This window comes from Caretta caretta, chromosome 3 (genome assembly GCF_965140235.1).
Source record: "Caretta caretta isolate rCarCar2 chromosome 3, rCarCar1.hap1, whole genome shotgun sequence".
NCBI lineage: Eukaryota > Metazoa > Chordata > Testudines > Cheloniidae > Caretta > Caretta caretta.
The window spans coordinates 168,492,852-168,520,644 of NC_134208.1; the positions used below are offsets into that span (position 1 = coordinate 168,492,852).

General features: G+C 39.9%; 1 protein-coding gene across 6 annotated transcripts in view; it reads left to right on the forward strand.

Moving 5' to 3' along the window:
- LPGAT1 (lysophosphatidylglycerol acyltransferase 1) overlaps nt 1–27,323 on the forward strand; it is a 172,332-nt gene extending 145,009 nt beyond the window's left edge. For 4 of the 6 annotated variants that reach the window (XM_048843116.2, XM_048843117.2, XM_048843119.2 and 1 more), the window contains 2 exons: nt 11,153–11,259; nt 15,714–20,026. In XM_048843116.2, coding sequence (XP_048699073.2) covers nt 11,153–11,259; nt 15,714–15,865 — 259 coding nt within the window. In that variant the 3' untranslated portion in view covers nt 15,866–20,026. Of the gene's footprint in view, nt 1–11,152; nt 11,260–15,713; nt 20,027–23,623 lie in introns of those variants that run through there. The other 2 variants (XR_007355673.2, XM_048843120.2) reach the window with 2 other exon arrangements.
- Nucleotides 27,324–27,793: the final 470 nt, after the last annotated feature.

The window sequence follows — 27,793 nt, forward strand, 5'->3', positions numbered from 1 at the left end:
CCTATGTTGTTGGAGCCTGTGACGTTTCCCGGGGATGTGAGGCACGTTGCTAACCCCGAGGAAGCCTTGTCTGTGCCTGCTGAGGATCAGCTCTCCAACTTCACTGGCCAGGGGCATAAAGTTGCCGGGTGCCCAGTTTTCGACCAGCAAGTCTGATCAAAAAGGGTACCAGGCAGTATCTGGTCAGATTCACTCACCAGACACCAAAAGTCCGGTTACCATGGGTGGGGAGCTGTGGGAGGCGCTGGGTAATCAACGTTCAGCAGCCCCTGCTCAGCCAGAGCTGCCTCCTACCCGCATCTCATGGGCGGGCAGGCTTTGCATCAGGCTGCAGCTCCGGAGCAGAGAGAGCTCAGTGAGGAGGGAGGTGGAGAGGATCCAGCTGTGAGGAAGGGGGACAGGAGCGAGTCGGGGATGGGGCCTTTGGGGAAGAAGTGGAGTGTGGGGCAGGAGCATCTGATTGTCAGCGGTTAAGAAGTTGGTAAATCTACATGGGCACCACAAGCACCGCACCCCCACCCTTAGAGGCCTACGCTGGTCCCACTGTCTTTACAGTTTAGCAATAGGCATGGTCCAACCCCTGTGTCCTCTGAGCATCTCCCTGGAGTATAAACGGAACACCCAGCTTACCAGTTCCTCCTCAGAATTCTGCTCTGTTTCACATACAGCACTTAGATGTGTTTTAGAGTGAAATCAAGAATAGGTTTATTTTAACAAAGAATAGAGATTCAAGTAATAGCAGGTAGAAGTATGGAAACAAATTGTTACAAATAAAAATCATAACATGCATTCTAGAGCCTAGACTTAATTAACAAGGTACTATCCTATCTAATAAAGTATTGCTCACCAGTGGTTTACAGCTAGTTTGGCTGTGACCCCTCTTCCATGACACACAACATGCTGTCAGTTTGTGTCCCTCATGAAGGATCCAGTGTGTTTCTTTGCATTTGATCTTAGTTGTAAACAGGACATCCTGATGCTGATCGTTCGGGTTTTTTCTCTGTAGATTTTTTTTCTCTTGTAGATTTCACAAATCTTTCAACTGGTATCTGGCCCAGTATGCAAATAGGCATCCACTGTGAGGCATACAATACACAATACTCTCATGGCCAGAGATAAGCATCTTGTTACCTCCTGACTGAAAGGAACACATCTGAGATATGTTACCTCCTGGTGACCTGCCTTAACTCCCAGAATTTAAGTACATAATTTTTATTATAGCAATTAACTCAAAACAAATTAACTCAATTAAAAAAATTATTTGCAATTACTTGCAGTTTTAATCGCACTGTTAAACAATACTAGAATACCAATTTAAATTTATTATAAATATTTTGGATTTTTTCTACATTTTCAAATATATTGATTTCAATTACGACACAGAATACAAAGAATACAGGGCTCACTTTATAGTTTTGGTTACAAATATTTGCCCTGTAAAAAAGATAAACAAAAGAAATAGTATTTTTTCAGGTTTCAGAGTCGCAGCCGTGTTAGTGTGTATCCGCAAAAAGAAAAGGAGTACTTGTGGCACCTTAGAGACTAACAAATTTATTTGAGCATAAGCTTTCGTGAGCTACAGCTCACTTCAGTTCACCTCATACAAGTACTGTAGTGCAATCTCTATCACGTAAGTGCAGTTTACAAATGACTTGTAGGCTCTAAAATTTTACGTTTTTATTTTTCAGTCCAGTTATGTAAAACAAATAATTCTACATTTATAAATTGCACTTTCATGATTCAGAGATTACACTACAATACTTGTATGAGGTGAACTGAAAAATACTATTTCTTTTGTTTCTTTTTTACAGTGCAAATATTTGTAATCAAAACTATAAAGTAAGCACTGTACACTTTGTATTCTGTGTTGTAATTGAAATCAATATATTTGAAAACGTCCAAATATATTTAAATAAATGGTATTCTATTGTTTAACAGTGCGATTAAAACGACAATTAATCGTGATTATTTTTAATCTCTCAGGATTAATTTTTTTAATCGTTTGACAGCCCTAATAGTTATTACTCATTAAATATTATATGTATACACATTTCATGAAGATTATGACAACCTTGGTAGAAACCGCACGTCACTCTTTGGTGAACTAGATGCATATATCAGACCCAGGCAGCCCCTGTAAATCGCTGTGCGCCCCTGTGCCATTTTTCAGTTGGCACCGAGTCCCTGGTTTACAGAGCCTTAGTTCTTCTCTTGCCTGATTTAATATTGATTCAAAATTACTTTGATTGTTTAACTGATAAATTATTAAACTGTAACATTTATTGGATTGTGTCCAGTGATTAAGAAAGTCGGGTACTGTGGTGATAGGGTCCACATAATCTAGATAGATTAAAGCAGGAAATTGATAATACAGCCTTCCCTAGGCCTCCCATAATACTAGTGTGATAGATGATACATTCTTTGGACATCACCAACAAAATGTAGGCTCAAAAACACTGTGATCTGTATGTCGGGGGAACACCCTACTCCCCCATGTTCATCTTTATAAAATTATTGTGTGGTATCCAATGCAAAGTTTGTCATGTTGGGTGTCTTCAGAAAGCTCATGATGCACTGAGCATGGTTGTTATAGTGATGTTTTAGTAATTGTTACAGTAATGTTACAGGTTATAATTGAAAGTGTTAAAATCGGCTTAGAATGCATTTTGCTTTTATTTCATTTGACTATATCTGGCTTGTTATGCTTAGATTTTAAGTGATTTTAAATCCATCTTTATCATTAATAAATCTGTTTGTTTATTCTACCTGAAGCAGTGTATTTGGTTTGAAGTGTGTCAGAGGCTCCCCTTGGGATAACAAGCCTAGTACATATCAATTTCTTGGTTAAATTGACAATCTCATATAAGCTTGCAGCATCCAGTAACTGGATACTGCAAGACGGAGGTTCCTAGGGTTGTGTCTGGGACCGGAGATACTGGCTAGTGTCATTCGGTTGCAAGTAGCTGGGAGCAGCTTACATGCCAGAGGCTGTGTGTGAACAGCCCAGGAGTGGGGGTTCTCACAGCAGAGCAGGGTAAGGCTGGCTCCCAGAGTCAAGGATTGGTGTGACCTAGCTGATCACCAGTCCAGATAACACCAGAGGGGAACACCAGATAAAACGCCCCCTCTATTCACAAGCTATTTTCTTGTTGTTCTGAAAACCTTTTAACAAGAGGAACTAGGTACATGCTCTGAATATACCATGCTTAACTGGGTTATTGAGCTAGAACCCTCAGGTAACCATGAGGAGTGAGGGTGGTGATAAAGAATGTCTTGAAGTAGAAATTAATAGTGAGGTATGCCTGGGTCTCTGTAGTTGATCCCCTCAATAACCAGGCTGTGCAGGACATTCAGCAAAGGAATGTGTTATCGAACACATGAAAGTTGATTTTTCTCTTTGAAAACTGAGCCCCTTTCAAATTTGAGCCAGCAAAGCATGTTGTCTTTTAAAAAATGTATTGCCTAAGAAACATAAGAATCATCACTCTCTTTGCTCGTGGCTTATGTGTTGAGTGCTCATATCCTGAGACCAACTTAAAAAAAGAGAATGAAAATAGGGTCTTAGAGCCCCAATCATGGTTGGGGCCCTATTGTTCTAGACATCTCACACAAGACAATCACTGCCCCCATACCGCTTATACCTAGAGCTGATTTCTTTCTATACCGTTCTACTTTGATCTGTGTACTACATCTGAATTTAACTGAAGTCTGACCTAACCCCCTGCCATGCTGCCTACAGTTCTGTTTTGCTTTGTTTTTCATGGCTTGATTGGACAATCACTGCCTAGTGTACACATTTTATTTGACTAACAAATAATCTATAATCATTGCTTCGGGCCAAAGATCCTTTTTCTTCAGAAATGGCAGCTATAAGAAAATCATAGCTTAAATAAAGTGAGGGACATTAGTTACCTTTTTATTGTGACTGGCACTGATACAATGCAGAAAAACGTACACTCGGCATTGTGGATGCAGGAAGATTATAGCAAAGGCTCCTGAAAAGTGCTGAGTGGAATAAACAGAATTGTAAATCCTATGTAGGTAGGAGGGGTAGGTCTAGTAATTCGTGTGTAGAGAGAACTAATATTAACCATCATGCAAGGTTGGGTATGTGTGGAATGATTATTAACTATGTATCAATATAATGTGATGGTGCTCAACATGCAATAAATTTTGCATCCTTGTGATAATTTGCAAAACCTATGATGCATTTATCAAGCATCTTTGACCACTTCACCTTACCCTTGCTCACTAATTCATTTTACCCATCCTAGATTACAAATCTCAAAACAGCTTCATAAAGTTGCCATTATTTTTAAGTCAGCCTGTTACAGAGATGGTTTTTCCTTCTTTTCTTCCCCTTCAAGTATAGAATTGTCCCGCTCTGCTCCCCAAACTACGTTCACTCCAAGCCAAGAATTGGCAGTATTTAGTTCTGTGCCAGTGATGGGTTTGAGATCTGGTGTCTCTCAACCCTGCATAGGTAGAAATGGAACGTTTTATACCATTGGAAAAGGGAGATTTAAAGTTTTGACCTTTTTAGTATAGAAAAATTGGTTTAACCTTATTTTAGAGATGTTTATGGCTCTTTCTGAGTCCTCTACAATTGGACTCATGGTAATAAGTAGAGCCCCATGTTTTTCATAAGTATGAAACACAAAATAAAACTAAAAACAATAAAATTCACCCTGCAGCAGTGGCTCCTGTCCTGCCGGCCTGGGCCTGACTCCCTGCTCTGGGTGTTGCATCCTAGCATATGTGGTCGCAGAACTGCTCAGGTTTGGGCTAGCCACTTCGCTGTCATGGTGATGGGATGAGTGGGGAAATTTAAGTGAATGGCATTGCAACCTAGCACATGGCCCCTCACTCAAATTTGGCTCAGCCACCTCTGCATCATCACGGTGGAGGGGTGGCCAAGCCAAACCTAGTGGTGCTGCCACCCTGTGCACCAGATTGTAATGCCCAGAGCAGGGAGCCAGACCCATCCTGCAGGACAGGATCTGCCACTGCGGGGTGGGCTTGCTCTGCAACCCCCCACACCCCCTGGGGGATAAAATAGTTATTCCGTGTGGATAAAATTGGAAAACAAAACAATTCAAAATTCCCCAAAAATAGCACATGAAAATTATTTAAAAAATTTTCACAGGGTTCTAGTAATAAAGCAGAGGTTTTATAGCAGAGGCATAAAAAAACCTCAAATGTTTTTAAAACCGACTAAAACACATTGACAATATGTGGCATATACAGAATATATGGTTCTGTGGTGTAAATTTTTTTATCAGCATTCATTGGAATGACCTGCATAATTTACGAATGGTGCGGCCACAACCCCAAACTCATGCTGATAAAACTTTCATTACACACCTTGCAGGCATTCATGTATATCCTATCAGTACTGATTCCTATCACTCTTACAGCTGTTTTTCTTGAGCTGGGAGTGTATTACTTTGAAACTTTCCTGGAGGTATGGTTTAGAAAGTTTTCTCTGAAGAAAAAGGTGCCCTGTCCGCTATTGTCCTGAAAGTTTGTTAGCCAGAATCAGTTAAAGCTCGACTGCTTTATAGAACAGTGCTAATGGACTAGGAAGGTACCTACATTTGAGAAATAGCTGAATTTGGTATTGGGTTAGACGCGAGCTGCCACAACCCTTCTCGTCCCTAAGATGGTATTAAATAGTCCTGTTAGTGTGGATGTGGTGAACAGATTTCAAAATTCATTGTGGCAAAGTGTGCCAATCAACTAATTTTGCCATGTCTGTTGTACTTTGCTATGATGAGTATTGAACTCTGACTCCCATACACCCTAATGGAACAATCATTTAATATTCACTTTGGGGGAGAGCCAGGTGATGCTGTCATATTTGTCATTAGGTGTCAAATAGAGCAGGTTAATAGGGCCATAGCCAAGAAAGGGGCATGTAAAATGGTTTAAGATAGAGGGCATCTCTGTCAATGTTGACCAGGGAAACCATGCCAGTGAGAGCAATACTTAAACATAAGGCTTCTTACTAATGGCCTTCTCTTTTTAATGTAGGTTAGACCTGCAGTCTGTATTCAGACTTTTCAGCTAGGCTCATTAACAATACCTTAAGTAACTTCTTTTCCATAAAATGTTCTTGTAAGCCTAGGTTATTAGTGCCTACATATTTTCCAGATCTCCGTTTTCATCTGCAAAATATAGTCTTATGCAAATATAGCAGAGAACCTACCAGCTTGAAGAGAGCTCTGTGTAAGCTTGAAAGCTTGTCTCTTTCATCAACAGAAGTTGGTCTAATAAAAATATTACCTCACTCACCTTGTCCCGCCAGCTTTACTGGAAACTGTTTGAATAACTAATTTCATGCTTATTGATCCATTTTAGCTTTCTTAATATTTCTGCAAATACGGGGGTCAGTTGTATTTTCTTTTTCCGGGTAGCTTTTATTATACTTTTAATAGTGATACCATGTTTTTTCAAAGAGAAAACACCTTCCTTAGAAATATTGTCTGGAGTGAGTGGTCTTAAAATGTAGAGGCACAGGTAGAGCACAGCAGACAGACAAACTCCAAATAAATTTAACCATGTTGTAAGCAGGGGTAAAATTCTGGCCCTACTGAAGTCAATGGGTATTTTGGTGTTGACTTCAGTAGGACAAGGATTTCATCCCAGGTCTCTCTAAAGGACTTCCCTACACTAAAAGTAGAATTATGTAATGGGATGTAGTTACACCGGGGCTGCATTTGCATTGTCCAAGTCCTTAACATTATTCAAGGACCCAGATAATGTTCCATTTAACTGTAAAATGGAACTGTTGTAATCAGAACAGCAGACAACCATACTGCAACTTACTTTCTTATATTTTTATTTGTTCTGTAGACTGGCTTAAATTACTCTCCCCTGTAGCACCACAGAAGGATAATCTAGTAAGAGAGTTAGGTCTAGTCTACGTGGACAAGTTACATGGCTGTGGAAAAAAAACACCCCCACAATCAACGTAGCTATGCTGACAAAACTCCCAGTGTAGATGCAGCTGTGTGAACAGAAAAGAGCTTCCATCAACACACGTAATTTAGTTCAGGGAGATGGCATTCTGACACAGAAACATTCATTCTATCAGTGTAAGTTGCATCTATGCTAAGGAGCTGTCCCAGTATAGTCTCTGTAGTGTAGGCATAACCTTAATGCTTCCTGTTGCTCCCTCACAGAAAAGCTTTATTACACCCAAAATCTAGGACTTTAGCACTTGAAGCTAAAGGGAGTCTTCTCATACTGTTCTTCTACCTTGGTGATTTTGTTATATTACAGCAGAATTGCTCACACCTGCTGCTGACTGACAATGGAAGCCATGTCAGGTTAAAAATCCTATTTTAAAAACTCTTGTGTTACAAAAAACATAGTTTTATTATCGTGGGAACAATTTAATATATAACTTCCACTGTTAATGCTTTTTACTTTTTCTGTCTGTGATCTTAATGATTAGTTTCATGTCTCACTTTTTGATTCTCATATAATATCATAATACCATTTTAAATCATCTAAGAGCAGTCTTTAATATTACAGTTGTATAGCATAGTTCATCTGAGGATCTCTGGGTACATTGCAAACATTAATCCTGCAATTACCTGTTAGCCAGGGTAAATATTATCCCAGTTTTACAGGATGAGAAACAGATACACAGAGAGGTTAAAGACCTTATTTTCAGAAGTACTGAACACCGCCTCCTCTGGTTGAAGTAGAGAAATAGCAGGCCCTAACGTGACTTGCCCAAGGTCAAATATAGTCTGTGGAAGAACTGAGACTAGAACTTAGATCTCCTGACTCCCAGCCCTGTGCTTGAATTAGAAGACTGTGCTGCTGTACTGTGTAAGCATAAGGTACTACTGAAATGTAGCCACCTCTGGGTGTTTCTGATTATTTTTTTTAACACTTTATCTGAGTCTGCTCTCAATAGAACAGCATCAATAGTTTTATCAGAGCAAACTATTTCTTTTGAGCCTTCTATACCTGATAGTTAACAAACTAGATGATATCAGATTTGCATTAATAGCAGTTGTGAAGAGAAAACCCATGAAGAATTATGAAGCAATTTAAATATATGCTGGCTGATTGACATGCAGTGCTTTTTCTAAATATATTGACTTTTGTTTGTGCTATAATTACTTGGTAAAATTCATTTAACTAAGTACTAAAGAGAATTAAATGTTGCAGCTGGTAGATTCTAAAACAAGTTGCTGAGAATGTACTATACTTCATTTCCTATCAGGTTGGATAGTGTAGATTTCAGTTCACTGGAGTTTTGGCACTGTGGGAAAGAAGGAAACCAAAGAAATCCTTATCAACCTGATACCACTGAGACAGCAGAGAGGAGTGTCTGTTTGGCAGTGTTTTGTTAGAGATACTCACTAGTGTTTTGATATTATGAGGAGACGTTGCAAGAGAGACTGTTATGGCTATTAGGAAAGGGGACAGAAGGGATACACTGCTACTAATAGCTTCAGTTTAGAATGTCTCAGATATGGAAATGTAGCATCCAAAAAAAGTGGTTTGGAATAATGAGAGGAACAAAATGCAGCAGCAGTGCATTCAGGGTCTGGGAAACTTCATGTTGGTTTTGTGACAATGAGGAGCTATTAAGCAGGGAGAATTGAGGAGAGAGAGAGGCATGAGTGACATAGCAAAGGAACAAGAGAAAATACAAGAATGAAAAAAGGTCATTTTTAAAGATTCGTTGCCTAGCATTTCATAATGCTATTAGGACACCTTCCAACCTTCCCCAGAGGGCTATGTTGTTTAAAACATTACACAATTAGCCTTAGGTTGTTCTGTTATCTCAAATCCTTTTCAGCCTAATGAATTCCATGTTTAAATAGCAGTGAAAAGTCCACTGAAGAAAATAAATGCATAGCAAAGCGTGAGAACGACAAATGGAAGGTGCAGCAGAAAACACAATCTATTATAAAAAATAATTTCACTTCAGACTGCCTTTTTCAGGCCACATAGATACAGTTGTCTCTTGCATTTATTTGGGAGACCAAGGCACACGAAGCAGTCTTATATAAGAGAAGCCGAAAGGCACTTATATTAGAGAGTCCAGTAATGAGAGTGGAGAGCATTTGTTCCCTGACCTTTCTTTTCTTTTTTTCCCCAGGCTTGCTGAGGCTAAAACATGCTCTCTGAGAAATGGAAAGTGATATAATGGGGATGGTAATTGGTATAGTGAAAAGGGTGGCTTTTTTTTATTCGCAAGATGTTTAATGAGCAAATTAGTTAGATAAGAGGCCAGATTTATGGGGAAATATGCATTCACTATGGAGCTTCACTGCCCTTTAGGCCATAGTTTAAAAGTTAGTGATCCTCTTCATACATTGGGGAAAATGTTTCTAAGAAGCGCTTCATAATAAGCCACCTCATAATAAGCCACCTCATTTTGACACTTTGACATGAGATTGGTTCTGTGGACCCACTTCTGTAGTTAAATGTTAAAAAAAATTACTGGAACATCTAGAATCCAACCTCGATATTCTGACAAAAGTACCAAAATCGGGAGGCCAAGCTTGAAACCCTGTAACAAGGTTACAAAGACATTGTAATTGTCACTCCCTTAGAAAATATAAAGAAAACTACCAATCCACTTACCTTGGCATCCTGAAAGTTCAGAAGGCAAGAAGTGTGCCTCCCGAGGAGTAAACAATGTAGGCTATATGGAAATAGTTTTAAATTTTAATTGATGTTTCTGAATATACTGCCGGCATTCTGGCTTAAAATAGTTAGATCGTTTGTGGCAGTTTGGGAAATCAGATTATATTGCTTTCAATACTGGTATAACAGTCTGGTAAAAAATCCAACTTTATTGCTTTATGTAGAATTGTTGCATGTGGTGTCCCATAATTATCATAAGAATCACTGGTTAACTTGCGCAAAAAGAAAAGGAGTACTTGTGGCACCTTAGAGACTAACCAATTTATTTGAGCATAAGCTTTCGTGAGCTACCGCTCACTTCATCGGATGCATACTGTGGAAACTGCAGAAGACATTATATACACAGAGACCATGAAACAATACCTCCTCCCACCCCACTCTCCTGCTGGTAATAGCTTATCTAAAGTGATCACTCTCCTTACAATGTGTATGATAATCAAGTTGGGCCATTTCCAGCACAACTTTAACTTTGTAAACAGTTGTGCCATAAAGTTCTCTGATTTTGCCCCTCTCCCCCACAAAAAAAAATTGTAAAAAGCAGTGCTTTTTAAATGGCTAGCCTACTATAATCTTAAAATTGTCCTTCATTTCTGGGTGCAGGTATGGATATTCTAAAGCACACCCACATATGCAACTATCTAACCCTGCTCAGGTGGGCAGGATTTGGCTTATATCATAAAACAAAACAAATGGTTTTAATGGTATCACTGGGTAATATCTTCTTGCCCTCCCCTCTATCTATCCCTGCTGTCATGTGATAGGCTCATCTTTAGATCTCTTTATACAGTGAGCTATTTTATTTATATATAAATATTAATCAGATTTAGCTTATATTGTTGCTTGTTAAAATCTTGTAGCAATATTTCAGTATGCTTATACACTGAAGATTTAGCATTTGTGTAACCTGCTTTATAAATTCCAGACAGATAGAGCAGCTTCATTGTTGGGCATAAAGGGTGATTTGTTCTGAGACACAGAAGAGCTATTAATGCTAACTACATCCTTCACAAATCCTCAAATCCCAAAGAATTTCCTTCCCAAAGAGGGTAGAAGAATCTTCTCAGAGTGTATGGTGTTGGGGTGGGTGAGTTTTTGTTTTTTTTATCCACCAATTCTATTGTCCATGGATCATTTTTATAGGAAAAATAGGCATGCATATCACACTACACTTTTTTTTTATTAAAGCCTTTGTACACTGCAGAGGTGTGTGGGCTCTGTGCAGCCTTGATGATGGTCTGCAGTTGCTAGGTACTGATGATTCCTATGTCCTTAGCATTCATTTGACCGGTGATCTGAAATATTCCACTGTTTTGAAGGTTAAGTATTATTTGAGCTGTAAATGAGAGGGAACACAGACCAATTTAATAGTTTTATTCTGTTCTCGTGTATTTTTGAGGGAAAAGTGGGGGGCTTTCTTACATGTAGAATGACTTTAATAGATCCAGTCACATTGTTCTGTTCTTTCTTTTGGTAGGATTTTTCCAATTAAAGATGTACCTGCACAACCTGAAGCCCTCACTGATTGGCTATATCAACGATTCATTGAAAAAGAGGATCTCTTGTCACATTTTTACAAAACAGGTAGCATGTTGTCTCCCCTAAGAGAACACTTAATAATGGTTTGCATTTCCATACTGGCTTTCATGCAAGGATCTCAGAATAATTTTAAGAACATTTAATTACTAGTCATAACACCATCATGAAATAGACATTTGTTATCCATGTTTTGTCTGGGGAAAGTATATAAAATAATGAATCATATACAGAGGAGAGATCAGGAGCTTCTGTTCTTCCTGCCTCAGAGCAGAGGTGAAATCAAAAGGTGACAAATGCAAAGCTGTTGAAAGAAAATCCCATTTTCACTCACCATATACTTAGACTGTGGAACTCATTGCCCTAAGATGTCACTAAGAGCAAGAATTTAGCTCAAGATTCAAAGAGCGACTGGATCTTTATATGTATACCAAAAATACTAAGAGTTAATGCTTACAAGTTTTGGAAGTGATATAAAACTTCATGCTTCAGAGCTTAAAATTTTTAATGAATAGGGATTAAGATGAGGCTTCTCTGGGGGACAGATTAAACCACATCTGTCCACTGTTGGTTCGTACACCTTCCTCTGATGTATCCGGTAACTGTCTACTGTTAGGGACAGGATAATGAACTAGATGGACAGTGAGTCAGAAAATGCCATATTGGATCACTGTGCCTATTAAACTGAAGCACAAAGAGGTTGTGACTTTCCCAAGGATTCACAGCAAATCAGTGTCATAGAACTCAGGAGTCCTAGTCCAAGCACCAGACCCCACACACTCCCTCAAAACATGAAGGAATATTGTAAATACAACACAGCATACAATAAAGTGTCCTAAACGAAGACAGATCACAGAGTTCTAAACAAATTATGGGACGCTGGTATATTGCTGAAGGGACACTGGCAAGTATCACACATTTTGTAATTTCATTTTTATATGCACTCTTCTTTGAAAATAAAGCTGGGGATACATTTCCTCAAGGTTTTTATCCTTTTGCATTTGACCAACATTGAAGTTTACCAGCTGTCCTCTAATAGCCCTGTGGTTTTGTACCATATAGAGAAAAGATAAATTAACCATAAGAAAAAAACAACAGTTTTGTTAGTTTTTATTTTGGGGGGCTTTTTGGTTTTTCCTTTACAAAACTGGATGAGTGAAAAACATTGAGTTTTTCATTTAGACGTTTATATGTAGGAAAGGAAATTTATTAGACGGTGATGTTACCTGATTAGAGTGACTGGGTTTGAAATACCGCAAACTATTTGCCTTTTTATAGGAAAACAAAGCTTCTTTATTAAATTTCTTATGCAGTTGCCTAAAACAGTCATCCAGTCAGCCCACTCGGTTAAGTTCAACATTCCAAAGTGTCTCAATGGTAAAAAGAGATTGGATTATTCATTGTTAATACTAATGGTTGATCATTTCATAAAACTTTAGAGATATTATTATAATTTGTGAATATGGTGGGTGCTTGAAATATTAATAAAATCTCAACATCCAACTACAATATGTCATGTGCACCTCACTTTGAGAAGAATAACTAGCCTTTTGCCATATCAGACTCATCTCACTCATCAAAATACTCAAATACAATGGGTCTTTATATCCAAAAACATCTTTATTGGGTCAGATCCTGTAATGTGTTGCATGTGGGCAGACCTTGCACAATTACAAAGTCTCTGACTTCATTGGAGCCCCATGTGGGTGAAGTACATTGCAAGATTGGGGCCTTAGGGATGTCTGCACAGCATTTTGTAGTGAAGGGGAGCGAGTCTCCCAGCCCAGGTTAACAGACTCAGGGTAGCAGGGCTCATGCTGGTGTTCTAAAACCAGCTATATAGACAGTGCTTTAAAATTGTGGCAGTGAAAAACCTAAATGATTTGATTAGCTAAGAATTCCAAGCAGCAAAATGAAAACCTCCTAATTCCTTGCTCAAAAACTACTAGTTCTAGGTACATTCATGTATGTAAACATCTGTTTTTCTAAGAGCTAGATTATAGTTTAATTGATGCTTAGTATATTGTCAATGGAAGTAGTCATAAATTAATACACCCTGGAGCAGACCCTTAGCTCGTCTAAATTAGCTTAGTTTAGTTATGACAGTTAACACAAGTGGAGGATTTGCTCCTATAATTTTACCCTGTGATATCTTATTGCAGAAGAGCTGCTCTCAATTCAGTGACAATACTGCCAGTAGGTCCTCAGGCTAAATGTGAAGGGAATGTCAGCGCTTTGGTGAAGCACTTGCTTTTTTTTTGTTTTGCTGCCACATTATATATCACTGTGCCTGCTGCAACCACTACAGTTGTTTCATCACTTTCACTTACTTCATAAATACTATTTTAGTGATTCATGTCTCAGCTTGTAAAGCTTTCCCCAGACTGAATTGTGGCATGCAGTAACTTTACTCAGAAGCAAGTTACTGTGCAGTATTAAAAACATAGTAGCCCAGTGAATGATCAGTGTTTGTTTAAAAAAAAAACTTAGTTTGGGGTTTGTATGTAGTTTTGTTTTTAACTGCAGTAATATAATTCAAAAAGTTTTTAAAAATAAAGAGACAAACAATCTACAATATCTGCTCTCTGTTAGAATGTTTTTATTTGGAGAGAGCAGGTGAAATTAATCTTAAAAATAATTGAAAGCACTCACTTTTTTGCAAAACTTTCCTTTTTGCTGACTAGATATCAAGAACTCCCAAATTAGACTGGAGAAACTCTCTATCATATAACCCTGGAGCACTTTTAAAAAGACTTTGCTGAGAACTGGGGCAGGAGAGAGAATTGATTATTTGGGTGGGGATGAATAAGAATGAGCGAATGCAGTAGTGACGGGATAGATAGATGTGCAAAGGGTGAATTGTGTGTGCGTAACCAAGTCTGAGTTGTTGGTGAATAAATGGGGTGGAGAGGCTGTCTTCTGAGAGAGAAAGAGAGATTCTCTCCTGGCTGGTGGGAGGTAATTTGTCAAAGTTTATATACGACGTAATGTGTTCGTAGGGAGAGAGAGAAAAGCCTTGTCTACACTGTTTTTTTTCTTAAACATTTCTATGGGTGCAGTTCACCAGAGATAACAAATGTGGAAGCAATAATATGTATGTATAAACTCACTGCTATGTCTAAATCTATGCTGTTTGTAAATTCTAATGTGCAAAGGTAAAGTTGTACTGGTATGACTTTCGTCTAAAAGAAGTGGATGGATGGTAGAGGAAACTTAGTGGTGCTCCCATAATGCCCCTGCAAGCACTTCTAATTTGTAGTATCATGAGGAGGGTTTTTAATACCAGCTTTGCACATGAAAAATGGAAAAAACTGCTTCACAACTGCCAAGTTTTGTGCAGCTTTGACATTTTATGCAAATTATTTAATGTAGTAACTTGCATATTTGCAAATACTTTGCATATGACCATAAAGTTCAGTTTATGGTCAACTTTATCCTGCCCCAAGTTGTGGCAGGGGTAGGACACACAGCTGTGCAAAACTTGGCAGTTATAAGGCTTTAGGCATGCATAGGGTGGGCAAGTGGGACTGGAGTCTAGGGGTTCTGGGATAGGCTGCAGTCTGGAGTCTAGGATTGCTGAGTTATAGTTTGGTGTGGCGGTATCTGGGATAGGTGGACAGATGCTGTCTGGGAGAGCAAGAGATCTGGCTAGGGTCTCACTGGGAGGCCTGGGGTCTGAGGTGTCTCTGAGTGTCTGGTTGGAAGAACCTGAGGGTAGTACTGAGTCCTCTCATCTTCTGTCCCTACTGGTCAGCCAACACCTGCTGATGTTCTGTCCCTACTCAGATCCAGCACTGGGAGTAGCCAGAGGAAAGACCAGCAGACCACTTGCTGGCCTGAATTCAGGCTCCATAGCAGCCTCTAGTAGGGTGATCAGATAGAAAGTGTGAAATATCGGGAGTAATAGGTGCCTATATAGGAAAAATTTCCAAATATCGGGACTGTCCCTAAAATCAGGACATCTGGTCATCGTAGCCTCTAGTGGCCATAGGCATATTTGCAACTCTTGTTTGCAGCACAAGCCCAACTCAGTGAGTGAGATTCTGGCTGAGATGTGGGCAGACACAGGATGCCAAATGCATGATTGTCACGTGAGATGACACTTCGCAGCCACTCTGGCTGGAGAACGTTCACACTGAGTGAAACTAAAGCAAAGTCTTAAATTCAAAGACTTAAAGAGATGTGTTTGAGATAATGATCAGGTTGGGGGAAAGCATTTTGACAAATAACAGCTAGGAAAATCCATGTTGGGCCACCTAATTGTATTTGTTTTTACCACTATGGAAGGAACACTAATTTAACATTTTTTCCCACTCTGTAAAGACAGAAATTGTACTGTAGGAAATTATATTCTGAAAAATTACCACCCTAAGGCAGACAACCAACGAATTCCTTGCAACCCCCGTCACTGTCAGCACAGGCAATGCTGCTAAAGAATAGTGCACTCGTAAACTATAGCTCCTATTGCAGAAGGATTAACAATGCTATTTCTTGTCTTCTAGGAGCTTTTCCTCCTCTTCAGGGTCAAGCAAAGGCTATTTCCCGAGAGATGACCCTCAACAACTTGTGGCTAATTGTCATACAGTCCCTTGCATTTTTGTCGGGCGTTATGTGGTACTGCATCCTTCAGTATTTTTATCATTGCCTATTTTAGAAGTTGAAAGGGACCTGAGGACACTTTGAGAAGCCAGGCTCTTGCAAATCTGCATCATGTTTGTGTGCAAATGTGAATATACAAGAATAAAGGAAAATGCTGGATGGATTTTAACCCCTCTTAGGGGAGATTTTAAACTCCACTAAAAGTGAGGATCAGTAATATCGTGACCTGATGTATTTTAAGAACTGTCCATATTTTTAAAAGGTGGATACCCCCCACACTCTTAAGCAAATTCAGCATTTGCACAAGAGGTGCAATTGTACAACCACTGTAGAAAAAAGTCTGCAACAAAAAAGTTCTAACACCGCAGGTATTTCTCGGCATTGTAGTTAAAGCTCAGAAAATTCATCAATTTTGTTTCTCCAGTAGTCTGCACTACAAGTTGTGTGGTTAGAGATCCTTCATTTGCAAAAACTCAAGTTTTACTGCTGGGATCAGTTAAACATTCTGCAGAGCTGGTTACTGTATCTTAACTGCTCCTTGATCAGCCATTGTTGTATTAGACACACCATTCCTAAGGACAACACCCAAGTGACAGCCAGTGTCGGCAATGTTTTTTGGGAGAAAACAGCGCTCAGAAAGGTGTTTCAGTATCCTAATGTGTTTAAAAATGATGTGCACCTGATAAATCAGCCCATTACCATTGAGTTCCATGTTCCAGTGTATTCCTTCTTGTGAGGGAACTTTAAAAAGTCACATAACTTGATTAGTTCCCTTTTGTGTTTAAAATGTGTTCCATAAATTGATGATTGTCTTTTTGCAAAATGCACTTTTAAAGATGAAAATACAGTGAAGGAAAGGTATATACCTTACAGGAAAAAGCAAGCTTTATCTATAGCAACTTGGAATTTTAAGAGGCATTAACTCTTCCTGCTGCCCTTCTGTGTTGGATACCAAACTTTAGCCAATATGACGGTGTTATAGCTTAGAGACCTTTTTTCCATTTGTTGCAACAGCACTAAATACATTTGTGGCAGGGTTTAAGCAAATCAATGCCAAATCATCAATATTTTGCTTAGGAAGAATATTAGGAAGCTGGTGTCTTTTAAAAAAAGTGGGTATAAGTGCTGGCCTAAAGCTATAGGAAAATGTTCAACCTATTTGTTGGGGGGGGTGGGGGGGGAAGGAATAACTATACAGAGAGCAGTATTAACCTGCCACCATGCTGAAAGTGTCAGTCTGACTAAAAGAAGAATTAAAAGGCAGCCTGGCACAAAACAGATTTTCCTATGTCTGGCTTACAAATCTTTTGATGGGAAGTCAGCGCTGTGGGTTCTCACTTCTGACAGGTTTAGTTGGCATCATGTTCATGTGATTACAGAGATAAAAAAGAACTATTCCTAGAATACCATTACTCTTTATAAGTACAGAACATGTAGTCAGAACTTAGAGTTACTATGGTGTATTATCTTTCATGGATTGTAACTTTACTGAGAGCAAAGTAAGCCAACAGTAGTTGTATATGTTGAGTTTGTGGTATAGATTCCCTGTTTTTCCTTAAGCTCATGAGAACCAGTTTTGATAAGTAATGTACAGAATAAAAATACAAAACATAGCTTCATATTTTTCCTTTTGCTTTTGGGGGAAAACCAAAAAAAGGGAAAGATGTGAATTTTCGTGGCTGATAACAAAATGATGCATTATAGAAGATCAACTGAAATACCTCATGGACTATTACGATACCACTACAGGTGAAATGCAGAAGACAGTGTTAACGTTTAGCTTAGTGTTCAGTATAAGCTGCAGTTTTCAAACTCAAACTTCCTGATAACTAACACCCACACCCCCCCTACACAGTGAGCTGAATTGTAGTGTAAGAACAAAATCAAACAAAATACTGCACAGGGAGGCCAGTTTGGAACATGAGAATTTTCCTTTACGCTTCAATCCATTCTTGTTAAACTATAACTGAAGTAAGCAATGCATTTCATCTGCCATATTTCAGGAGGGAAGTTCAATACCAACCATCATAAATGTGGCCGTAAATAGCAGGCCAGGTCTGAACAAGAGTGTACTGGAAATGATCTGCAGAGTGCAAGTGGCAGACTGTTTTTATTTGTCTTACTAACATATGATTTGGTTGGAACTATGTGGTTGTTACCCACATTCCAACGTTCCCAATTCAAAACAAAATAAGTTGAAGGGGTTGATATAGAAAGGGAAGATTGTGACTAAGCAAGTTGCACAACAGTAGCATGCATCAAACTACTGTTCATTATGAACCTGATACTGCATGCAAAGAGTATATTGCTTTTCTAATGCAGTATGTTGTTTCCAGTGACCTAGCGTGACACACTAAGTACTCACATGCTGCCTAATGAAATAGTAGGAGTGAGCAGTAGTGTGCTGAGATGGGCATATGATTTACCCAGTTCGTTTGTTTATTATTCAACCTGTTCCCTTTTTTTTAATATTGCAAAATATTTTTGTTTTAAGGCACTGATTGTAGTTTCAATGGGGAGATTAAGTCACATTAGATTGGTTCTCTCCTATCTGCACTGGAAGATGTGAAGAGAGTGTGTCGTGCATGGTTGAATTAGGTGACATTGGAAAGACACTGCTGTTAGGAATTCTGAGTAGAAGTACCATCCCATCGTGGACTTAGATGCTAGTTTATGAAGGAGAATAAAACAGGAGTGTTAAAAGGATTTTTTTTATTAAGGGAAAAAACATATAAAATATAGGTAATATATAGGAAATATGGTAATTAAATACCCTGCTGGTCTAGACTGTTTGGAGATTAGCAGGCTATCTTGTAAAATATGCAACTCCTTTGAGTGATAGTTCAGTTACCTGCACCTGGTTTGTGATCATAGCAGTAGTGGACACTTTGCTGCAAGCTACCCAGGGGGTTTCTGTTTAGAACAGTTTTCTCTGGAGAGAAAAATGCATCTAGTAGAAAATTAATTTAATGGTAAAAGTACCTGCCAAGTTGCAGTATAATTAATACAACTTTGAATTGATGGTGTAAGGAGCAGTATTGTGGGGGAATATCTAAAACAATGCAGGGTGAAAATATCTGCAGGACATTTAATTATACAGATTGTGGAACTGTTAATTTCTCTACTACTTTAGAACATGAGGGAGAACTAAAGAGAATTTTTTAAAAATTGCAAATGTTGGTTCCATGTTTTAGATCGTACATCTTTTTAAATTGGTTAATAACCACTTTGTGAACAAACAATATAGCCTTAGTAGTTCAGAGTTGCTGCTTTTTGGATCCCATAAAAGATTAACATTGTACCATTCACAAATTATGGAACCGCTGTTTTTTTTCCCTTTTGTGACTATCCTTTCCGTATAGGTCCTCTTGTAACTTACAAACCGTTCGACCAACTCTTTCAGTCATGATTTGTCTTGAAAGAGGGTTTTTTTAAGCTGCTTTAGTCATATTTAAAAAGCCAGGCTTTTATTTGTGTTTCTCAGTTAAAATAAATAAATAAATCTTTCTCTTCTAGAAGTCATCAGAAATAAGGTGCAACTTACTGCATCTAAAATATAACTACTGTTGGGGTGGTATTCATTATTCACAAAAAGATGGAGCGAACTGTCTTTTTTTTGTTTTTTCCCTCCCCTCATTGCCACAAGTGCTGTGAACCTTTACATCTGTTTGTAGAAAACAATAAAAATACCGAATACTGTGTGTGGCAGGTATTAGACTGGTCCACTTTACCTTGGCATAAAATTTACCTTGGGACCAAAGCTACTTAAATCTGGGATTTCCAAATTGCAAAACTGTTTGGGGGTTAAGGTTTGGGGTTTGGTTTTTTGGTAGTTGGCCTGAACTATTTTGTGCTGATATAACAAAATCAGATGGAATAAAGTAACTGTACGAATGAAGGTACTGTACTGTTTGGAAATAATGCAGCCATATGAAAGAAAATGTGGTATTTTGCAAAATTGCATGTGTGTTAATTTTTACATTTAATTGTTTTTAAAACAGTTGGAAAAGCAAAATTAAAAAAAAAAACCACCTGTACTTGAGTTGCAAGGTCTGCACACATTATTAACATTTCTGAATTGTCTTATTTTTATTGTGTACAAATGTAGGCTACATGGCTGTGATACAGAGAAAAATCTTTAAAAGTAAGGAGTCTATGCATTTTACAGTTAAACTTTTTATTTTACCATTGGGTAATAAAACAATTATACATTGAACATCTGTTGTGTTAAAGTGAGTTGATTTCCTTTAAACTTATAACAAAAAGGTGTTTATTTTGTACAACGAAATTTAGTTTTCTTGATGACATATTGTTAACGTTAGTCTCTCTGAATTTTCCCTCTCCCTGTTGTGTATCTGCGTTTTGTTGTGTATGGTCAGAGTGAATGGAAACACTTGTAGTTAGTTACTAAAAGTGATTTTGCAAAGGGCTGGTCACACTTGGATTTATTTTACTTATTTCTTCCTTGGATATTTTTATCAAATCTTTGCAACAACCAAGACATTTTTCAGTAATTTAGATACAGATACCAAAAGAGATGTTTCTTTACAGAGACTAACAGGTGACTCTTTTTGTTTAAGTGTGACAAAATAAAGTTGATTTTTCACGATTCCATGATTTTAACCCTTCATCGTTGATGTATTTTTGTTTGATGTGGAAGGGTAAGGTAGTACTAAATGTCCACTGTGGTTACCATGGAAACATCAAGTAGCAAAATTGTGTTTCTGCTCCCAGTGCAGTTTGGGTTTTAGTTAGTGCATATATGTTATTACTGTATTTCAGTATTAATTTAAAATTATAGATCGTTGCTGTTTCTGGAGACTTGTCTTCCTGGGTCAGAACTGATTTTTGAACTAACAAAATAAAAAGGTGGGAAGAGGAAGAGCAACTTCTGCAACTCCTTTCTCCAGCAGAACTTTCTTTACATTCATTGGAAGCTTTGCTGGACTAAGGACTGCAGAATTTGGCCCAAAGATTGTAGAGCCAAGCCATGCATTCTTTCTACATCTAAAATCCTCCTTGAAGGTGATGGAAGTTCAGAGCATGTAAAGAATACAGAATCTGGGCCCTAAGTAAGCCATGGACTGCCTTCAAGCTAGAAAGATGGGAATTCAGTTTTTTCCTAGAAAGTGTTGCCATTTTGTATGTTTCTGATGTGTGAAGCGCTCTAATTTTAAACAACTTCAGCTAGGCAAAGCAGTATAAGCTGCACCATACATTCCGTGGCCCTGGACTATATCTCTTAACAGTAGCACTTACCAAGTGTCATTTTTAGTGTTAAGTTAACGTTTTAACAAATAATATTGTACACAGTAATAGGTAACAGAAAAATGGAACTCTTTGGAGTACACTGAGGCATCTTGCATAATCGGTAGAACAGTGCAATGGTTGTAGTTATGGCTACCTCTTCATTTCCCTTCTGGGTTTTGTTTGTGTTTTTCTGTGAAAAAAGTGTATAGAAAAAAGGGGGTGAGCGGAAACGTGAAAGCTGAATTTAAAGCACTATGAGATCCAGTGCTGACCAGCCCTGTTCTAATGTGTTGAAAAAAGCCATTGTTTTTAATTCCTGCTTACTATGAAAATGTTTGGGGTTTAAACCAAAAAAACAAAGTTCCTTCCTGCTGGAAAAAAATGTATTTTAAAAAGGACAAAAAAAATCCCTCTTTGGCTATGAGAATGTCAGCTGTATGAGCAGGTGTGACCATATCATAACATGCTGATCAGATATAAATAAATTTTTACCTCTCAGGACTCTGATAATCTTGTACTTCGCTTTTCTGGTGATCTATTAATTTGTCTGGTGGATTCCTGGCTTAGCAAACACCAAGAATTTCAGCTGAGGCAGAAAACAACAAAGGTGACTTGAGTGACACATGTGCACACACACACACACGTTAAGCTTATAAAGGAATATGGCAACAAATCATGTACAGTGTGAAACTGACTCAAAAACATAGTCCTTTCTGCGGCTGGTTCAGTGGTGATACTGGGATGCAAGAGACACGGGATTCAATTTCCAGTCCCAAGTTTGTTTCTCTCTCTCTCACTCCCTGGTTCTTTTCATCTGCCACCCCAAGCTGATGAGGGCTCAGAATGCTGTAAATATAGTGCATTTAACCCATTTATAGGAGAGACAAAGTCAGTGCCCAGCAATGCATTTCTTAATTGCTACCTCTCCATCTCATTGAGTGTAGGCTTCTTTTAAAGGGAGCCATGGCTTCATGTCCATCTTAAGCCTGGTGGCCACAATGCCGGGACCATGAGTTGGAGGTAAAAACGAATACCTGTAAGAGCCTGACAAACACTGAGAGCTTGTAACGGGATCCACTCACCACTCCAGCGCCTCCTCACGGCCAATATGGGAATAAGCTCTGGTAACCAGTGTGCCTTGCCCTGGTGGTGCTCTGCCCGTCACCTCCTCCATTCCTGGAACCACGTCCCTCCAAGGACCGTGACATCCTCTTCATGACACAGCCCTCCAGCTTTGTTGCACTCTGTGCTCCCCCCGTTCTGGAGGAATGTACTGCAGTCCAATGGTCCAGCCACTGCCCTCAGTGGCAACTGCAGCCCAATGTCTGGCCACTTCCTCAGTGGTGAGGGAGGAGAGAGATCCAGGCCTGCCCAGGGACCCTGTGCGTGGCCACCACTTGCTGCTTCCCCTCCGACTCCTCAGTATATCTCCCTGGGCCACTTCCCTGAGGCCCCAGCACCCTCTTTGCCCTTGCCTCAGGGCCTCAGCCTGCAGCCCTCCAGGAGCTGTCTTTAGCCCCCTGGGTCTCTGCCTGCAGCACTGCTCTGTCCATGGTGTTTGCTGCCTTCAGCCTGCAAGGCAGCTGGTCTTCCCTCCTCAAGCTCCAGGGAGTGACTGAAGCTGCTCTGCTCTGCAGCCCTTTTTTATATGGGCGAGGCCAGCCCAGCCCTGATTGGCTGCTCCTTGCAGCCCCTCTCGGGAGAAGCCACCCAAGGGCTCTCTTAACCCCTTTGAGTCCAGTGTGGGGCAGGCGCTCCTTCACAGAGCCCAATTGTAGGGAAAATGTGTGACCCTGAAAAGGTCAGCATGGCTTCAACCATTGCAGGTTCAAAGGAGAGAACACGCTACTCGCTGTTCCTGGGAAGGGGCCCTGTTACTAATATCCCTGTGTAGATGCACCCCTTTAGGGGTCTTCAGCCCCAACCCTGCATAAATTGACAACTGAATCCATTCTGGTTCTTCATGCATTTCTGTTTCATCTCTATTTTCATACCTAGCTAGCTGGCTGATGTGATTAAGACCTGCTCATGAGAGTGGGGCTGTGATGATCCATGGAACCTCAAAAATAACTGGCTCTAATATCTTAAGAGATCACTAGAAAATGCTTATTTAATAACATTCTTAAACATTATTAACTGAATTTTTGAAACACTCCTTGGAAATACCTGTCAGTTTGAATATTAGACAGACAAGGTGGATGAGGTAATATCTTTAGTGGACCAATTTTTGTTAGTGAGAGAGACAAGCTTTTGAGCTTACACAGAGCTCTTCTTTAGGACCGGGATGGGAGACGTACTCGGAATGTCACGTCTAAATACAAGTGGAACAGATTGTTTCGCATAAGTAAACAACATATTTCAAGGGACCATTCAAGTTGAAGTGCCTTGTTAACACCTTCTGGGGGGGAAAAAGGGGAGAAGGCAGCTGTTGGGGGGTTGTTAGTGGGTTATAGATTGTTGTAATAAGCCATAAATCCAGTCCATGATTTTTAGTGTCTAGCAAAATTATGAATTTCAGCTCCCAGGCTCATCTTTTGAAGGTGTTTTGCTGTTTTCCTTTTAGGATGAGGACCGAGAGGTCAGAAATGGAGAGATCACTTTGTGAAAAATGTTCACCCACAGGTGATGTGGTGTTTTTGTCTTTTATCATTTTCCTGTGTGAATTAATTCAATAATATAGTGATTGTCTCACTTCACCCACATAGTTATTGGGGCATTTAGTGCAATGGATGAAGTACACCACATGTTGTGATAGGCATTTGTAGGACCCGTGGATATTATTTGAATATTAAACATTTTTAAATTGGCAGGAACAGCCAACTTGCACCCAAGAGTATTGAAAGAATTGGCAGAGGTGCTCACTGAATCATTAATATTGATTTTTGATAAATTTTGGAATACTAGGGAAATTTGAAAGGACTGGAAAAAAGTTAATATTGTGCCAATATTTAAAAAGAGTAAATGGGACAACTCAGATAATTATACACCAGTTAGTCTAAGCCATCACTAAATAATTAGAAGATGGTAGCATAATTAAGGCCAACCAACATAGTGCTATGTGGGGGAGGAAAAAAGTCTTGTCAAACCACCTTGATACTGTGTTTTGATGGGATTACAAGTTTGGCTGACAAAGGTAACTATGTTGATGATAATATACCTAGGCTTCTGTACGTATTTGCCTTATTTCTGTATGGTCTGATTTTTTTTTAAAAAAAGCACTATACAAAAATCGATGTAGCACATATGAAATGGATTAAAAACTGGTTAACTGATAAATCTTAAAAACTAATTTTAAATAAAGAATCATCATCTTGTGAGGTACCTCCATGGATCTCTTCTAAGCCCAATGCTATTCCAGATAATTATCAATTATCTGGAAGAAAATATGAAATCCCTGCTGGTAAAATTTGCAGATGACACACACAACTGGTACAGGGTAAATGACGGGGACAGGTCAGTTATGTAGACCAACCTGGATCACTTGTTAAGATAGGCTCATTTGAACAACATAATTCAGCCAAATGCAAGGTCCTCCATCTAGGAACACAGAATTGAGGTCACAATTAAAAAATGAGGGACTACATTTACAAGCAGTTACTCTGACAAGGATTTAGGGGTCATGGTAGGTAATCTGTTGAACAGGAGCTCCCAGGGCCGTACTGTGGCTAAGAGTGAGAACATGATCCTTGAATGCATACAAGGGTATATAACAAGTTGGGGTAGGGTGGTGGTATTAGAGAAACTTTTACTGCACTACTGTCTCCAGTTCTGTGGTCCTTGCTTCAAAAAGGATGTTGACAAATTGGAAAGGGATCAGTAAAAAGACCCACAAGAATAATTCCAGATCTCCAAAACCTGCCTTACAGTGAGACTAAAATCTCAATCTAGTTTCTCCAAGAGAAGGTTAAGAGGTGACATGACCACAGGCTACAGGGAGAAGAGATTGCTGATACTAGACAGCTCTGTAATCTAGCAGGAAATGGCATAACTAGATTCAATGGTTGGAAGCTGACCCTAAACAAATTGAATAGAAATAAGGCACACTTTTAACAGTGAGGGCAATTAACCCTTGGGCTCCCATTTCATTGTTACATCCCAGCAGCAAGTTCAGTCAATAGACATATTATTGTCCGTTCCATGCACATGTGCTCCTTTGTATTGAGGGGGTGACAGATACACAAAGGAGGAGCCCAAATGGCATCATCCTTCCCCAGATCCTGCAAATGCTGCTTTTTGAGGATACGGGCTGTAGTGTGACTGCTCTACATATCATCATCTCCTCCAAATTTGCTGACACAGGTGTGGCTAGTCAACAAGCACTCAGTGGTAAGAGCCCAAATTATAGCAAAGCTGCCCTGCTGCACAGACTTCCTGAGATGCATGCGATCTTGGGGCTGTGCCCCTGGCTTTTGCATGAGACAGAGAACCCTTCCCCCTGGATGGGGTGATGGCTCACATGCAGCCACCCTGGCCAGTTTAGAACCTCTCTTTCACCACTGATGCACCTTCACTGGGGGTAGCAGGGCTTGGATATTCAGACCACCTCATAACTACTCGGAGGCTGGTTAAAGCACTTGAGCCTTGAATATGCTGAGTCTGCACTGCTGCCACCACTGGTGAAGCTGCAGTGATCGTAAATCACGGATCTTAAATTTTGCCAGGGTAGGCCCGACCCTCCAGAGCTCAGAGCTGAACCTCATGGAACTTCCTAAGGGAATGTTTACAATGCAGTCCAAGGCATGATTGCAGCAAGGATAGTCCTAGCATGGCTAAAATAGCAGTGTAGACATGGCAGCACAAACTTCAATGTGGACTAGACAGTCAGTCTGGGGACCCTGGGTACACATGTGCATTGATAGCCCACCCTGAATCCCATAGCCCTGCAGCTACACTGCTCTTTTTAGCTGTGTTAGTGCAGATACAAGTAGCTTGGGTCTCATACCGCGGCCACACCTCAGACTGTAGTGCAGACATACCCTTAGGGCTAAGTCTACACTGCAGCTGGGAGTGAGCTTCCCAGCCCTGGTAGACACACTTGTTGCATTAGCATGCTAAAAACAGCAGTGTGGACATTGTGTCTTGGGTGGCAGTTTAGACCTGGGGGTGGGGTGGGCTTGACAGCCTGAAGTGGGATGGCTAGCCCAAGTCCCCACTCGACTTCCAACGTCCACCCTGCTATTTTTATCACACTAGCTCAAGCTCTGCTAGCACCATTCTGTCTACCCAGGCGATGACCTTTGTTTTTGCTGGTGGGTGCTCCTTTGTTGGATCATATGAAAGAAGTTCTGTATTAAAATCACAAATGAGTTTGATTCCCCATAGTTTAAATTCCAGGGTATTACTAATTAAGAGGTCTCTTGGTTTTTGGTACTGTTTCTCTCCCTCTGTGTGTGAAACTTGCAAGCTGCTAATTGTGTTAGTACATTCTAAGACAGAGTCTGTTCTCAAAGCAATTCACAGAGAGAGAGACTCAAAGCAATACTCTAACAACAGAAACAGCACCCAGAGACTCCCCGCCCTTTTGTTGTATTAACAATTGTGATTAAAATAGAGATAGAGGATGGATGCTTGGTGTGGATAATAACTGAATGATCAGGGAGGTGCCAGCCTAAGAATCCAGTGTCCATCGGCTGAAGGACGTCAAGAAGGCGTCAAGTGGAAATAACCAGAGGAGCCCCCCACGCCCCCGGAGGGCAGACTGGAATCCACCCAACAGCCTCAAGAATGGGAGAACCAAAGAACAAGATAACATCTAGCAGCACGGAGCCGTCAGGAATGTGCTATCTGCTGATTGATTCAGCAACAGCATGATGAAGCAATTCCCATAGACTAGCATAGGAAGAAATTCCTATAAAAATAGACTCTAAAAAGTGAGAACTTCGAGGTCTGATTCTGCAAACCAACTTCCAGGAGCATCAGATGAGCATCTGACAAGGCCCTGCTCCCTCCTCATGTCCAGGCCACCTGGCCAGTGGCTTGGCATGAACAACTCTAAGGCTGGTAACTATGATGACAACCTTGCAGAACCTCTGTGTGTGTGTGTATGAATGAGTGTGTGAATAAATATGAGATTGAATGGAATGTTATAGCTATAACTAACTGCTTACTATGATAACAACCTTGCAGAACCCGTGTGTGTGTGTGTATGAATGAATGTGTGAATAAATAAGAGATTGAATGGAATGTTACAGCTGTAACTAACTGCTTACTATGATTCTTTCTGTATTCACAATAAACGTGGTATTTTGCCTTTTTCCCTTTAAGATCCTGCTGGTTTTTATTTTATTAGTACAACACTCTCCACCCCCTGACCCCAATGCAAGCGGCAGGCGGAGCCTCCAGGGGAAGAGGTTGAGTGGGGGCAGGTCCTCGGGGCAGGGCAGGGGGCGGGGCCATGGTCTGGGCACGCAGGACCCACAAAAGATTAATCCAGCCCTGTGGGCGTGGAGCACTTCCTTTTTTTTTTTTTCCAGTGGGTGCTTGAGCCCCAGAGGATCCGTGGAATCGGCGCCTATGCTCCCAGCTGCAGTGTAGACGTACCATAATTGGCACATCCCCTCCCATGAGGAAGCAGACAGTCTGGGCCACCACTGGTGATAAAGAAAAAACTAATTAGCAACTGAGTGGGAGAGCAAATGGGGCACAGCTGGAGGCTGTCACAACTGTTTAAAGGAAAGTTCTAATAGTACTTGACAAAACATGCAGTAAATGATCTACCATATTCATAGCTAAA